Raw genomic sequence first — 16,412 nt, forward strand, 5'->3', positions numbered from 1 at the left:
GAATTGGCTGTTTCTATTATTGCACAGTTTACAGCAATGGCATGGCTAAAATTACTACTCTTTTATGGTAACACGTTTAATGTCTCTCCCTCAGCAGGTGATGTTTTCTTACTGGCTGCGTAGTATATCTGATGGAAATGCTACGGTTTGCTCCCCGCTGGACTGTAGGCTAGAGAATATCCCAACAGACTTGGATAATGATTTGCCTTAGTGAGATCGCTTCCTTTGGAAGAATACATTTTTAATGAAAATTGCTCAAATGTTGCTTGGTTTTCTAGGCAGCTGTTAAAATGCATAAATATTTTAAGTATTTATGCATGATGTGTTTACCGTAAGGAACATTTCCGACTGTAATAGTATTTTCTTTTTTTTATTGTGGATTTCATCAGATAAAAGTTGGTTTTTGGTTTCAGAATGGTGTTGTAAAATCGAAAAGCAAATTAATTTTCAAAGTTTCACACATTTAAAATACGTGGCTTCAGTGTAACGAGTCTTGTTTTTAAAACAGTATTTTAATGCATATTTGTTCATTGATTAGTCTAAGAATTATTTGGCACACACGACTGGGTTAAAAATGGAATAAGTTTTAAGTTCAAGTCTAATAATTCACTTGACCTACATACCAACTGTGTACAGCTTTAGAAGGTCACTGCCTGGGAATACCGAACCAGCACTTTCATTTCTAGATTTGAAGCTTTCGTGACTGCAAGGATCCATACTCTTTGGTTCTATTCGGTAAAGTCACGTAGGTAAAAAATAAAACAACAAAAATCACGACGTTTCGGCCACAACACAAGTAGCCTTCATCAGGTGAAGGGGACCGTACTGTCACGAGGACAGCGTTGGAGTGAAGACAGTCCAGCCCAGGTCGCGTCCTTTTAAGCTGTGTGGGAGGAAACAAAACGCCGGTCCTCTTGTGCTTCACGGTCATTTTGTGCTAATTCCTTTGTCAAAGCGTTTTGTTTCCTCCCACACAGCTTAAAAGGACGCGACCTGGGCTGGACTGTCTTCACTCCAACGCTGTCCTCGTGACAGTACGGTCCCCTTCACCTGATGAAGGCCACTTGTGTTGTGGCCGAAACGTCGTGATTTTTGTTGTTTTATTTTTTACCTACGTGACTTTACCGAATAGAACCAAAGAGTACAGCACTTTCATCTTCCTTCTATGCGACGAGTCTGGGCGTTTACATCATGAATGTAGCAAGCTTCTAATTGTACAACTAGGTTGTGGGTTTGATCCCAATCCTGACACCTGTATATTTGGAGTTTGCATGTTCTCCCGTGGCCGCATGGATTTGTCTCCGGGTCCTCCGGTATTTCCGTCCACAAATAGAAACATACGCTTGCTATAAATTTCTACATGATGAAGCCACTTCGTTGAGCTATCATTTGTGGCCAGGTCGCTTCTGAAAAAGAGCTATACAGGTAGTCCCCGACTTACGGTGGAGATTCGTTACGACGACCTCATCGTAAGTCGAAAATATCTTAAGTCGAAAATGGCCTAGCCTACCCAGGAGGCTTAAAGAATGGTGATAATTTAGCAAAACAGAGCAATTTACAGTACCGTACTGTATAAACTATATACTGTATGTATTTATTAATTACAATACTGTATTACACAGTAAATTTTAAAGTAAAAACAAGGTAAATTCTTAACCTTCCTATATGAACTGCAATTTCATAGAAAGTTTTTTTCAGGAAACAATCCAGCTGCTATAAAAACTTTTAACATGCATTGAACGTATGTATCGTATCGTGGTAACCCTAAAATGAAATCGCTAAAGCTATGTATCATACATGCATTGAACGTATCGTAACGTATCATATTCTACTGTTCTCACCAAGGTTTTGTCCGTCGTCTGCATACTTGAACGATGTTAGGTTGTTGATGACTACATTAACTTAGTTGTCGGAAGAGGAGGATGGCGATGATAAAGTACAGTATCGTACCTTGTACGCCGCTGCGTTTGCCTGCCGCGCGAAATTACAAATATTTGACAATTTTGTCATATCGCTATCACCATCGTAAGATCGAAATATTGTAAGTCGGACCATCGTAAGTCGGGGACTACCTGTATAGGTCAGTGGGCCTTAGCTGGTGAAATAAAAAATAGTTTAGTATTATTTTAGACAGAAAGAAGAACACACAAATCATGTAAAAATGCAAATGATAGATTCCTTATTCTTAGCTCTTTCGGTAAAGTCACGTTAAAGGGAAACAATAAAATATATATAAAACAATAAAAAAAATTCTCACGTTTCGACCATAACACAAACGGTCATCATCAGGTGTGAAAAGCAACGGCAAGAAACATTTGAAAGAAGTGGCGGTTCGCATCTATTTATTTATTTATAGAACGGTGTTTTTTTACCTATTTAAAAAAAACGTTAGCGCCACGGGCAGCGGTTTGGCAGTTTATTTAGAAGGACGAGTCCATCTATGTTCTGAAAAGAGGAGGGGGGAGACGAAAAATTAATGTATGCTGTCTGAAGGCCACCGTAAGCGTGAACAATCAATTAAGACCTGAAATGGTTTATCAAATCCTTACAATGATTGCTAAGCCAGAATCCATCTTCTCGGTTGAAATTGTCTCAGTGCTTGTATATATGTGGATAGCCTCATGAACGAATCTCTCATGGTAGCCAGATGGCTTACAAAGAACCTCTGTCTTGGAGAAGTCAATGTCATATGAGCCTACTGAATTATAACAATGATCTGCCACGGCCAATGTGTTGGTCCTACCGTGTTTAAGGTCTGCTTTGTGTTCACGAATGCGGTCCGAGACATAGATGGACTCGTCCTTCTAAATAAACTGCCAAACCGCTGCCCGTGGCACTAACGTTTTTTTAATAGGTAAATAAAAACACCGTTTAAAAATAAATAAATGCAAACTGCCACTTCTTTCAAATGTTTCTTGCCGTTGCTTTTCACACCTGATGATGACCGTTTGTGTTATGGTCGAAACGTCGTGAGAATTTTTTTTATTGTTTTATATGTTTTTATTATTTAATTGTTTCCCTTTAACGTGACTTTACCGAAAGAGCTAAGAATATGAATTACTGCAGTCACGAAAGCTTTAAATCAAAATTTATAGATTCCTTGTTGGCTTTAGAAACGTGAGCGGACTTGAGCAGGACACGTTGCTAAAGGCGATCGATGGCCAATGGGTGAGACGGGTGGTGGAATGGCAGCCAAAGTTTGGATTACACCCAAGAGGGGTGACTACTGCGGAAATCAAAAGGATGAGATCAACTTATGGGCAGGAGCGAAGTGATGTGGCGTCATAGGACCATGGAGAAGAGTGACGACGTGGGGGATGGCTTCTCCCCAGCAGTGGATGGATAATGGCTGATGACGATGAACGCCCCTGTATTGTGTACACAGTATGTGTTGAGACGTAATGCGCGTGTTGTTTGCAGGAGATCGTTGAAAAGGATGCAACCAGTAAGGTCTTGGCATTTACAATCCCATCACTGTCTAAATCTTCCATCTATCATGAGGTGAGGACATTATTTTTTGCAAATTGAAGAACTTAACTTGAGCGATGTTCTCTAAATTAAATAAGGAGATACAGGTTCTTTAAATATTATTTTTTTAATTGTGTACTGAAAGCAATTTAACACCAAAAAAGGTGTGCCTTACTCATTGGGTTTAACATTTACTAACATATGAAAGCAAATTCGTTTTTTTCTGAATATCCCTTTGGGAAAATCAAATACACTTGTTAAGCATCTGCCGTATGCATGCATGTGTTTGATTTATTGGCACTTATTCCACGTGTGCGTACCTGACATTGCTCTCGATATTTCTCCTCAATGACTGTTCTTAATGAATGTTTAATGGCTCCCATCCTTTACTTGTAATGTTTCCTTGTTTGTTTCACCATAAACACACGTGCGCACATATCTTGGGCCCAGGTCTACGACAAGTCCAACTACACGCTGCTCAATCAGTTCCACCCATGTCGTGAATGCTTTTCTTGCATATGCAGATTTTTCCCTTTCAAGTTAACACTGAACAAGCTGTGATGGTCGTGTTCTAAGCCAGCGGACTGTGTATTATCTCTTCAGAATAAAAGCGATGTGAGCGGTGCTGTTCAGCATTTGTCTTTGAAATCACACGATAATTTTTTATTTGTAAAAATGCTAATGGGTAGCATGATTCCAATGTCAGGTTTCTGAGAGGTATTTTTTGTAATGATTTTAAAACAAATTTGCAAAAAAACGAAACTGATTAATTTTACTGCAAGCTTTTTAAAATCACCTATCTGTATTTAATTTCCAGCACTAATACTGTACTCTCATGTATTCCTTAAATAGTTTTAACGTAAAGTGGCCAGCTTGGCCCGTTGCTCACATTTCTTGTTATGTTGAAAGATGAAAGCATATCTTGTGAAATTACATGGGGTGCTTTGATATATTTATTTAAAAAAAAACATTAACAAAGACTGCTGCTTTCAACAAGATCACAACAAAAGGCCCTCTCAGTAAATTATGCATCTCGCTTCTATTGGCTTGTGTGGTAATTGAAAAAATATAGCTCTGCAGCTGAGATGTTTTTTTTTCTGAAATGGCAAATGCTGGATGTGATGAGTGGAGGCTCTGCCATTAGGCAAGTGGTATTGCACTAATGCATACGATTGTTTATAGGGTATGACCCATGGCAGTGATTGTGTGGGATGTGACTTTGTAATTGCTGACAGCGGTCATGTGACATTAAATAGAAAATAGCCTTCGCTTACAAAAATAATAACACTTTTGCCATTTCTTAAATGTGGGGTATATTTTGTAGTCGCCATCTAGCCAAGGATTAGATAACACGTTTTAACATACATATGAACACATTTTAAAATGTTTATTCTCACCTTGGTGTAATGTTCCCCAAATAATCTCCAATTTTAAACATACATGCTGTGTTGATAATGAATTCCAAATTCACGTTATAAATACTGTACTTAATAAATTTAATGACTGTACTTTAAGGTTGCGATTGCTTAGTCACTCACTTAACGAGCTGTTTTACATTCTCTCCTCCGCCCCATGCTTGAATTCTTATGTTCAGATGTTCCTTTTAATGTCTTAACAAAAAGGGTCATCACGGGACATGAGTCATTAAGGCTTTCGTTGTGCACAAGCAATATTGTGCATCTGCTGAGTGCCTGACGTTACAATGCCTCTGTCAATCTGCCAGCCAGTCTGGCACTGTTGTTTAAGAATGACCCATTTTCGGAAATACTCTTGCAGCTCATGTTCAAATTTGCAACTATCACTTTCCCACCACTTAAAAGAAAAACCTGCAACAAAACAAATAAAATGCTATGATGTTGACTCGTTAACGCAAGTCGTTAACCAAAATGATCTGATGGCTGTATAATGCTGTTGTTAATCTAGGAAACAAAGTGGGAAATTCAACGAAGCGTTGAACAAATGCCCAGTCTGTTGGTTGTGACTCGTGGTTTTGATTGCGTGGGTGTGCATGACCGTGCGCCCAGCCAGGCAGCATGGGCTCCGTGGCCATGATGGAGGCCACGTTGTCTGGGCGAGATGTAGTGAGAGTGGCCTATGCAGGACCCCTGCCACACAGAGATGCCTTTTCTGCGCAGAACAGGTATGCGTGCATGCGCGCAAGGTGTGACGCACTACATGTACAGCCAGTCAATTCACTGCTGGATGAGGGCCTCCTCTTGAAGCGCAGGCAGTGAGATTTATTTTATCATACTTCACCCGCTCTTCAGTATGGGTTGGTGAAGGTTGGGGGACGAATTGCAGAACGATAGATTTTGTTGCACTGCCTTGTGCCCACAATGCCTCGTACACCTCTTTTGTATGCTTGGCGATCACCCATCCAAACACTATCGAGGCGAAATTCTGTTTAGCTTACGAGACCGGACGGGATCGGGCTCATGCTGGGCAATTTGGTCAGAGGCTGATGCACACAGCACATTGCAGTACACCCTGGGAAGTGTGTGGTGGTTTTGTTGTCCATTGACTTTGGGTTTTTCTCACCAACAGGTTTGAGGTGCTGACCTTCCTGCTCATGTGTTATAACAGCGTCGTGGTCCAGATGCCCTCGTCCTCCTACCAGGCGCTGTGTTCAATGTGCTCCCAGTGAGTGTCTCTCGCTTCGCTTTATTCAAACGCAGATTTTATTTTCACCCCCCCCCCTCTTCCCTCCCCTCCCGAAGCACCGCGGTTGCATTTGATGTCATTGTGGAGTGGTCTCCAGTGTTATCCGTCTCATGAGAAGCCACTCTTCCCAGGGTGTGTATCAGCGGATTTCCTCGGCAAAAGCGGATCTGGAAGGAGCCACGCGCACGCATAGCCCTCTCCCCAGAGTTTATGGTGCAGCTGCTGACTGGCATCTACTACACCATGTAGGGATGCGCACTTCATCACTCCGTACTTTATGTTATGCTGTCAATTTAGTGACGTACACTTTTGCGCTTGACTCATTACATGACTGTACTACTGCGCCCCCAAACGTCTTTGCGCGTGTGTGTGTGTGTGTGTTCTTTTATGCAGATATAACGGTGGTTGGGATCTGGGCAATGAAGCACTGGACAATGTGATATACCGAGCTCAGCTGGAGTTTTATCCAGAACCCCTGCTGGTTAGCGTTTGCACAAACCCTTGGGATTTTTTTACATCTCTTTAACCAATGTATCACCGATTTAAAACAGTTTACTGCTTTATAAAATAAATCCAAATTGTATCTCACTTGCACTGCCAGTATTATGAGACAAAGGACCCATTCGTATGGTCACACTGCAGTTCAGTGCCACCCTCCGATGCTAGAGAACGGCCCACACGTGGGGTTCCACAAAACTTCTGAAGATCTCTTCAGGTGACCCCTTTTCCATATAGTATTGGGCAGCACTTTCCATCACTTCACAGTCAAATCCCGATGATTATTTTAACAGTTGAATATTTGCTAGCTGAGGCCAGGCTGGGACCATCTACTCACTGCCACTTGGAAACGAGTAATCACAGGCAGCTGGCTGGATTCAAACCCAGGATCTCAGCGGTGCCGGCTCAACGCTCTGACCTCTGACCCACCTGGCCACTTCTCACTCATGATGCTATAATTCCCTTAACTTTTGTGTCGCGCAGGTGGGTAATGCCATGAAAAACTCGCTGCGCTGGGATGCTCCTGACTCGATGGACCCTAAGCAGCAGGTGATCCAGGTGGAAGTGACGCCCACTCTTCGCAGGCTTTCCAGAAACGCCGTCACCAGCGCATCCATACGGCGACACCGCTGGCGGAAAGATGGTCCGGGACACATGCGCGCACGCGAACATGCAACACACAGAATATTGGATACTGATCATCCTTTGTGAATGGATGCAAAGGCACTGCACTATTTGCTAGAGAATGACCGTGTAAAATTACTTGAAAGTCTTATCTCATCTGAGGTGCAGTCTGATGTGTCCACATTTTGTATGCTAATATTTGAATATGCCTAGATGTGGCTGCTTTCATTCAGTTGTTGATGCCAATGTCTTCGATTACTTTCAGTGCTGGAGGGGAAGGTTGTGGAGGAGACCTTCGAGATTTCCGAGCCTGATGAAGGCTTTTCTTCGGGAACATCCAGTGCCAGCCATTCCGCCGCCATTGCTACCAAGTTACCTGGTCCATCATTTTATCAAAAGGGCATAATTCGGAGAGGCGTTTGTCTTATAGGCACTTGTAGTAAAGAGCCAGCAGGGGAAACCCAGCCAGACTTCGGGAAGCCGTTACCTGTGCATCCTTTATCTGAGCCTGGAAAACCATCTTCATTGCGAGCTGTTCTTGAATCTGGTAACCAGCCGCCCCAGAAGGAGGGCATGGCTGACAGCTACAAGCTACCTACTGGACAACGGACAGCCAGTGAGTCCGGCAGGGCCTTTTCCCTGCATACAAGCAGCAAACCATCCCCGCCTCTCCGCTCCGTGACAGAACCCGGAGGCAGACACTCAGTAGAAATGTCAACACCGGCAGCTCTGCTCAAGGCAGGTGGAAAGGAAGTATCCTGGCATGCCCTTAATCCGAGCAGCAGCCAGTCCTTGCTGCCACACAAGGATGAGGATCCGGGTCTGGCTAGCACATCGACCGCCGCCCTGAGTCGCTCGTTCGAGTACGTCGGGGCATCCGGAGGAGCGGGCTCCGAGCCCATTGCCACGGTTGGTGGCGGGAGCGTGGCAGGCAGGAAGCGGGGGGGCCGGCATTCGACGAGCAGCCTGCAAGAGGAGCGCCTGGCCTCGCAATGCACCGACGCGGAGTCGCAGTTCCTGTCTCCTAGCCGGCAGCATGGGCAGCAGCAGCAGCAGCAGCCGCACTCTCCCAGCTATGGTGTCCAGCTGGTCACGGAGGTCTAAGCAAATTAGTATGGCTCATGGCAGTTGTGCAGTAAAAATAGCCGATGCGCTTTGCAGTACAAGTGAACGCAAGGATTGTGTAGGATAATTACACAACATGTCCTTTAACTTATGTGTTTTGAGGAAATTAGCTTTTTTCAGAGTTAACGAGTTATTGTCTGAAAAATGCAGTTTATGCCTTTAAATCGGAAAAGAGGAAATGCCAGGAACATTACTTTTCTAACTATTTTGTGGGCATTCTAAAGGAAGTATGCAACCCCAAAAACAAATAGCTCTTATTCTGCAAATACACACGGAGGCTTTGTCCCCTTGGCTGTCCATAAACAGTTGGAAGCTTTGTTCATTAGAATAAAGAATGTAAAGTGACTGGAGATTTCTAGTGACATCATTGCAGTGACCATTAAAGAGTGATGTCACCTGAGTGTGCCTGAAAATTACTTTACAGTAGTTTGTTTTCTCATGAACAGTGTTAGGCAGCCTTACACACAGCTTAGGTATCTGCAAGAGTTGTTTGTCTTTTTAATTGCTTATTTATATAAAAATATGACATTGTAAGTAGATGGTAAATTATCTCAACCATCTCGACCGTTTTCTATACATGTATACAATGCAATTTGGATTTATGCAGTGTCTAAATACAACCAAATGTCAAGATACTGTACAGAACAGTTAGCATATATTTGATAGAAAAAGATAGTGACAAGTAGAGAAAAAGAGGAAGGTTTTGAACATGGAATTGAACATGTGCAGGAACTATTCTCTTGTGTATAGCAATATGTTGAGCTGAATGCAAATGTTGAGGTCTTCTAGCCACGACGAGAGGGCTTGAGAGAGTTCGTGTATTCTTAGTTTTTTCGGTAAAGTCACGTTGAAGAGAAACAACAAAATAACAAAATATATATAAAACAATAAAAAATTCTCACGACGTTTCGACCATAACTCAAACGGTCATCATCAGATGATGACCGTTTGAGTTATGGTCGAAACGTCGTGAGAATTTTTTATTGTTTTATATATATTTTGTTATTTTGTTGTTTCTCTTCAACGTGACTTTACCGAAAAAACTAAGAATATGAATTACTGCAGTCACGAAAGCTTTAAATCAAAAGAGTTCGTGTAGTTTTGCTATTTTACTGTGGTCCATAGTTTGGGTTGCATGGCCACAATCACACTGGCTTACCTTTAATTTTCCATTCATGAAGGAGATGTGTGCATCGGCCTGTTGATGTTCTGATGCGGTTGATGGTACACAAGTGTCTTCAAGGAATGTCAAAGCCAGGAAGTGCGATGTTTGGGTCTTGAGTGAGGTGTTTATTCTGGACGTCCACGTTGTTCCATTCGGTTCACCAGTGTTCCTTGGGATCTAGGTGAAATTCTATGATGGTGACGGTGAACCTATAAGGGGAAACACGACTTGAGTCTGCAGCAAGGTACATTGTTGAGGTCTTGATTGATGAGTAGGTGGGGCGAGGACTTGCCAGCAAATATGTCTGGGGGGGAAAATAGTTCCAGGCAATGGGGGCAGAAGAGGAAAATTAGCAAATGTTGACTGGGGGCTTCGACAGATGGCCTCAGTTGCTGGCGTGGAGAGTGCATGGACGAAGTGAAGCGAGACGGGAAAGTAGAGGTAGGTAGTGGTCAAATCCGTGGAGGATCTTGAAGACGCTGAGTGCGATATTGGTATTGATACGGAATTGAATTGGGAGCCAGTTGAGGGATTTCAGCACTGAAGTGATGTGTTCTTGTGGGTGAGAAGTCTGTCCGTGGGATTTTTGCATCGTCTTGAGTTTCGAGATGAGGCATTTGGGGAGGCCGTAGAGTTGCAGTCGTGGAGTTGATATGCGATGAAGCCATGGACGAGGGTCTCGTAGAATAAGGAAGTGTCAGATGTGGGAAGCGATGCGCAAATGGAGATATGAGGTCCTCCAGAGTTGCGATTTATTGGTAAGGGAATTCCATTTTTCACGCTCTTTGCCGGTAAAATGTAGCCGTTGCTGGGTGTAAACTTTTTGTGGATGAGCAAGGCAATACTTCCGTTTGGTGACATTTAGGTGGAGGAAGTTGATAGCAATCCAAAATGAGACTGCATGAAGGCAGGATGTGGGAAAAAGGCCTTTGAGGTTGGGCCCATGGAGTCAACGGCGATAGTCACGTCATTGGCGTAGAAATGGTTGACATAAAAACCGGAGTTTATTTTGCCCAGCAGGAAGAGAGATTGACGTGTACACATGGACGGAACCATAGCTGATGAGATTTTCCTTTGTCTAAAATGTGTAATTTAATTTTCCCACGTATTTATTGTTTATCACGATCACTACGAAATACCAATACTAGTGGTACTTGTCCTCTCTCGTTTATAGTCAATTCATTTCTGTAATATTTGACTTTTATGAGTTCTAAATGTGAATAATTTTCTTTATTTAAAAAAAAAAGTTTAGTTATACTGCATTTGATTCTGGACCCAACACTCTGAAGTAATGTGTCACGTAGCACTAACTAAAATGTACATTACTATTTTGGTCATGTACATTGACTTTGGTGTGGGGGTTTTTCTGTATATATGTAGTTTCAAAATATATATCTCGCGAATGTGGCGTGCAGGTGACTCGCTGAAATGTATGCAGCGTCGCGTAAGAATGGCAAAAGCTGTGATGGGGGGGGGATGTGCACAAGTTGTGAAAGTGACGGCAGCTTTGTGTGCGTCGTTTGTTAGTGCGTGTTGCAGCGCGTGGTTTTTTTTATTTTCACAGGCATACCTGTGTGATTCGGAGCATGCTGATCATCCATAGGCGTAAGTCGGCCTTTTGCTCTGGACTTCCGTTTCAACGTGTGTTATTTCACAAGAACATATCTGATAATTATATTCACCATATTTATATTTGAGAAGTAGAATGAATGTCGTGCAGTGTTATGGTTTCTTTTCAAAACGTATTCATTTTTATTGAAAGTTTGCCACTAATAGTTTTTGACATTCCATCTCATTCCAGTGCAACATTACACATTCCGTTTAGTCCATGCAATATGGTTATTTACGTATTGTAATGCATATTTATTTCCCTGTATACATTTATTTTTCATTACTCTGTATCCTAAGACCGATTGTTACTTGATGGTTTTTTTTGTATTTGATGTATTTTTACACTAGTGATGTCGACACCGCAGTTGTAAGACCTGTCACTGCCGTAGCCTGTATAATCGCACCTCCGATTAGCGCGGTTGGCTGTGTGCGGTGTGAAAGTTATTCTACATACATACATGTATTGACCTTGACAAAAAACTAAATAAAACAAAAAAATACATTGTTAAAAACTGACGTGGTACTCTTACGGCAATTGGTTTACATTTTCAGGAGGTGGCGTAAGTGTAACATCGTCGCCCACAAAGAATGCTAAGAAATGGCTGCATTGTTAAAATGACTGCATAACGGACATTCAATTATTAATTATGTCTACTCTGCGGCGCCTTGTCCATGTCTCCACCATGATTAGATTCAAGAATAGATTCGGTCGCGTTTCTACGGTCTCATTTGTATTGTCTGTTGCATACGTTTTGTCGACACTGCCTCATTTGTTTCCATTCATTTGAATGTCAAATTTGAATTTAATTTTGGGTTAATTTTAAGTCATTCTTAAGCATTTCAATAGGGCGCGTGTTATCGCGAGCATAAGAATAGATTGAAAGTGATGAACAAGAAGCTGCTTTGTTCATTTTACATTCCTTCGTCCGTCCACGACTGGATGAAGGCCTCCCCTCGCCCTAAAATTCGTGAGGTTTATTTGATCATACATTCCCATGCTAGTCTGTGGTTTGAAGTTATGTGGAACACATAGACATGGGGGCACAGCAGTGTTGTACAACAATATATTTTTCTGCACTGCCTATATGCTGCCCACCGCGTAGCCCTCTATTGTAGTGGGGGGACAGGAAGGGCTGTGCAGCGGTGCTTACTTTACAAGGCTGCAAGACAAATCGGTTTCACATGCTGGTACTCGTACAGCCCTTCTGGGAGCTGCTGCCACGTAATGGTTAGCACACTGGACTTGCAATCCAGAGGTCACTGGTTCAATTTCAGCTTCCGGCATGGCAGTTTAAATTATTGGCAAGTTTCACAAACCCCCCCCCCCGCTACAATTTTGTTCACCCAGCGGCATGATTGGGTACACCACAGCAGACCGGTAGGTTGCGTGTGGTGGGGTGAAGTGTTGGTACGCCCACCTCTTCCAACACATCTGGTGAATGTGGCAGAGGAGCCCAAACACCCACTGGTAGACGGCAGTGGCGTGCGCAGGCAATTGCAGTGCAGCACCTTTGCCATATTTTAATACAACCTTAGAATTTTTTTTGTATTACTTGCAAGGACAAATGTAAAAGTTTTCAAGGTTTACATTCGAATGCAAAATAATTGCCAATATGGAGAGATTGACTCTGGTGAGATATAAGGAATGAAATAACTGAGAATGAATTAAAATATTGTTTTAAACCAAACCAGTCTGACATCTTCACCCTGCTGCGACTTGCAAATAAAAATCCAATGTGGATTTCTAATTTGCTCTTTTGGTACCTGGACTCATTGACAGGGGTGGAGCGTTGGCACAGTGCTTGGCACACTTTGCTGTAATATTCCAAATGTGTATATGTATGTTGACCTTATTTCGCACAGTACGTAGCCAGCCGTGTTAAACGGAGGTGCAGGGGAAGGACAACAAACTATACACACAACGCAGTTCTAACGAAATGCGTTTTCATTTAGATTTGAAAGTGCATAGCTCCAGTCGCTTCCTAATATCGGAAGGAAGAATATTTCGGACGGCCGCAGAAACGTATCTGAAAGCGCACTCTGTAGTTTGATGGCCAGTCAAAAGCCGCTGCGATAGTGACGTGGCAGTGTTGGCCATTCTTGATTTGAAGCTTTCGTGACTGCAGGAATCCATTCTCTTTGGTTCTTTTGGTGAACTCACGGAGGTAGAAATATTTCCACCTCGGTACAGTCACGTAGTTAGAAATATTTCTGCCTCGGTAAAGTCACGTAGGTAGAAATATTTCCAACTACGTGACTTTACCGAAAGAACCAAAGAGTAGTGTTGGCCATGTTTATTATTTCGGAGGGTCTCTTGAAAGAACATTTTAGTGAATAGTGCGTAAAAATCATTCGCGCAGCACTATTAAAACCGTTTGTTTTGAACTTGGCCCGACAGCTGTGTTCTTGCTAAACTGTCAGCTCTGTGATCGATTGTTGGCAAGCGAGTTTTGATTTGTTGAGTTGCTCAGTGCTGAACTGTCGCGGGAACAGCGGCGAAGATGGTCCACTTAGACTTGTAAAACAGGTCCTCGTGGATCTGGCCACAGCAATCGCTCACCACCCTTGGTTGCTGCGACAGGACACTCGCTACGTTTATACCGAGAGAGACTACGAACCCAGGGGACCCAGATGAATCATAAATCTCCATCTTACAAGTGACAATGCAACTGGGAGTTTTGTTATTATGCACTTGAACTCCCGGCTGTACTTTGTGATTAGTTTTACTTTCGTTTTTATTTATGTTTTGCTTATTTTCCACAAGGGCGTGTTCATTGCGCAAAAGGGTCTGTTTCACATTGCCACTGTGACGCAGATTTTCGGCGGAGCGGTTCGCGTATAAAGCACATCACTTTGAAAGTACAAAACGACACGTCTCGTCAGAAAACTCTGAAAATAACTTGAGCATTGCAACAAACCCATGAGTCCTTCCTATGTGCAAATAAGTACGCTGCTAAGTTACGCAAAACACTCTCCGCTTACGATCCTTTACAGCCAAGGTAACCGTGTTCATGTCGCACTCCAGTCTGCAGGGGAAAGGTGTGTGCCAATTGAGGGCTGTCGATTCACATTTTGCCACGTGCTCAATCTCTTTCCAGTGGCGTGCGTGCTCCAATACTAGCCAGTCTCAGCACAGAGGCATGGATAATTACTTTTTTTGTTGGTACCTCAGCACATATGTCCTTAACACTGTCTTAAAGGTCTGGATAGGATGCTGTCTTGGCTGCCTCGCGAGTTTGCGCGGTAAGGAGCCATAAATTTAGTAGGTACGCAAAAAATCTGTCAACTTGAAATCCTCCCCCCTCCCTGTACGCACGCGGACATTACACCCCCCCCCCTCACACCTGCGCACGTACGCCTGACGCACCCCCACCCCGAATCCTATAGAACGGCCGATATTTAATACACGCAGAAACGATCAAGGATGAATCATATTAACGTGTTTAAGCAAACAGGTAGTCCACCGCCCGACTATCTAACTAATTTGAAGGCCCATGTAGACCAATTAATTATTATCGAGGCTTCACCCCCCCCCCCCGTTTCCTATGCGTACATTGTAAATAGACCCCCCCATACACAAGCGCACGCATTTGGGTTAACCCCCCTCCATGCGTACGTACTAAATGGATCGCCCCTAAAGTGGCTTGGTGGTTGCACCATTGTCTGGGTCAGGTGTGAGAGAATGGGGAAATCTTGTTGGTTCTTTCGGTAAAGTCACGTAGAAGGGAAATAATAAAAGTAAAACACAATAAGATAATTTTATTATGTTTTATTTTTATTATTTTATCATTTCCCTTCTACGTGACTTTACCGAAAGAACCAAGAAGATGAATCCCTGCAGTCACGAAAGCTTTAAATCAGAATGGGGAAAGTCTATTTGGTGACTTAAGAAGCTGCCTATCCAAGTGTGTCTGCCACAGTCGATTGCGATTCGCACGGTTGGCTCCGTACGGTGCGAAAGAAGTGCAACATACATTAAGTAATGTCTGTTTAAGTAGGGGAAAGTGCAAACTGAATTTAGCCCAATGAATTTTTTTTTAAACACGTCCCCGCATATCAAGCACTATAATGCCTGTAATTTATTTCGCGCAGTTTAAAAGCAGAACTTCTGTGCTGCCTTTGACCAAAACACCTGGAACACATCCAATTTTGTCTGTCTGATCTCAGAAGCAAAGCATGGTCGGGCTCTCTCGGATTGTTGACCACTGTGGATAAAACAGGTGTCATGCGCTGCTATGTTTATCTTCAGGGCATATACACATTGCAGCCCCTCACAGATGTGGCCTGATTTATCATTAATTCCTATTCTATGTTCAAAATGATAACTAATATATTCAACACTGACATCTGAAACCTGTTCTCAATGTCAAATGGATTGCTACTAAGCTTATCCGATGGGGTGAGGGTGGGAGATAGGTGGCACAGACATTAGGGCACACCAATGCACCTGGCCATGTGAGTTTGACTTCAAGCCATGCCTCACATCAGCGGCGAGTGATGTCTGAGCCAGTCCTGAGCCCTGCCCCCTTCACCGACCTGCACGACCGTAAATTGTGGTCAAACAACGTCAGTCGGCAGTGGATCATCAAGACACTGGTTTTTTTTTCCATATCAAGTTTCTCTCGTTTAGTCATTTGAAACAATAAATATCCTTTCACTTAAGATGTACCCCAAAATCCCTATGTTATGTTTCAAGAATTAATACTGAATAAGGCAATATTTAATTCAATCAATGTTTCCCATACGTGGGAGAATGTTGCATCTGATTGAAAAACTCTTCCTTCCTAGGACATTATAAATTAGCAACTAGATTCACGTCACGAACAATATTAATATAACTGTTTTGACCGATACTAAATGTTTTTCATTCCACACTCTAATCGCACTATTTCACTCAGTTTATTGTATTATTTACAGCTTTATCTTGTTACCTCAATTTCATTTGAATGTTTTATTTTGTTTCTATACATATGCACGTTATATTTCGTTTGATCTGTTAATTATTCTGTATGCTGTGCTCTAAAACCAAAATACACTTAATCTCCCTTCATTTTAAATATACACATTGATTCATTAATGTAACCCGCAAAGTGTTGTGTAGCGATATTCACACACCGACAGTGTCGAAACAAGATTATAAATAGCTTCCAGGATTATTTAGTGCTGCCATAACCCTATACGGAGACAATCTCTGTATCATGCAGCGCAATAACAAGAAAATGAAAAAAACATTATGACAAGCTATATGTTGACATCTTCC

General features: G+C 42.5%; 1 protein-coding gene across 3 annotated transcripts in view; it reads left to right on the plus strand.

Annotated features, from left to right (window-relative positions):
• The window catches only part of LOC116940945 (hyccin 2-like), a 29,052-nt gene extending 15,515 nt beyond the window's left edge, over positions 1 to 13,537 (plus strand). For all 3 annotated transcript variants that reach the window (XM_032951359.2, XM_032951362.2, XM_032951361.2), the window contains exons 5-11: positions 3,421 to 3,501; positions 5,493 to 5,608; positions 6,013 to 6,108; positions 6,261 to 6,374; positions 6,523 to 6,610; positions 7,111 to 7,270; positions 7,517 to 13,537. In XM_032951359.2, the coding sequence (XP_032807250.2) occupies positions 3,421 to 3,501; positions 5,493 to 5,608; positions 6,013 to 6,108; positions 6,261 to 6,374; positions 6,523 to 6,610; positions 7,111 to 7,270; positions 7,517 to 8,355 (1,494 nt within the window). In that variant the 3' untranslated portion in view covers positions 8,356 to 13,537. The remainder of the gene's footprint in view (positions 1 to 3,420; positions 3,502 to 5,492; positions 5,609 to 6,012; positions 6,109 to 6,260; positions 6,375 to 6,522; positions 6,611 to 7,110; positions 7,271 to 7,516) is intronic.
• The last annotated feature ends 2,875 nt before the right edge of the window (positions 13,538 to 16,412 follow it).

This window comes from Petromyzon marinus, chromosome 10 (assembly GCF_048934315.1).
Source record: "Petromyzon marinus isolate PM22_M1 ecotype Great Lakes invasive population chromosome 10, UKy_Petmar_22M1.pri1.0, whole genome shotgun sequence".
In the NCBI taxonomy this organism is placed as follows: domain Eukaryota; kingdom Metazoa; phylum Chordata; class Hyperoartia; order Petromyzontiformes; family Petromyzontidae; genus Petromyzon; species Petromyzon marinus.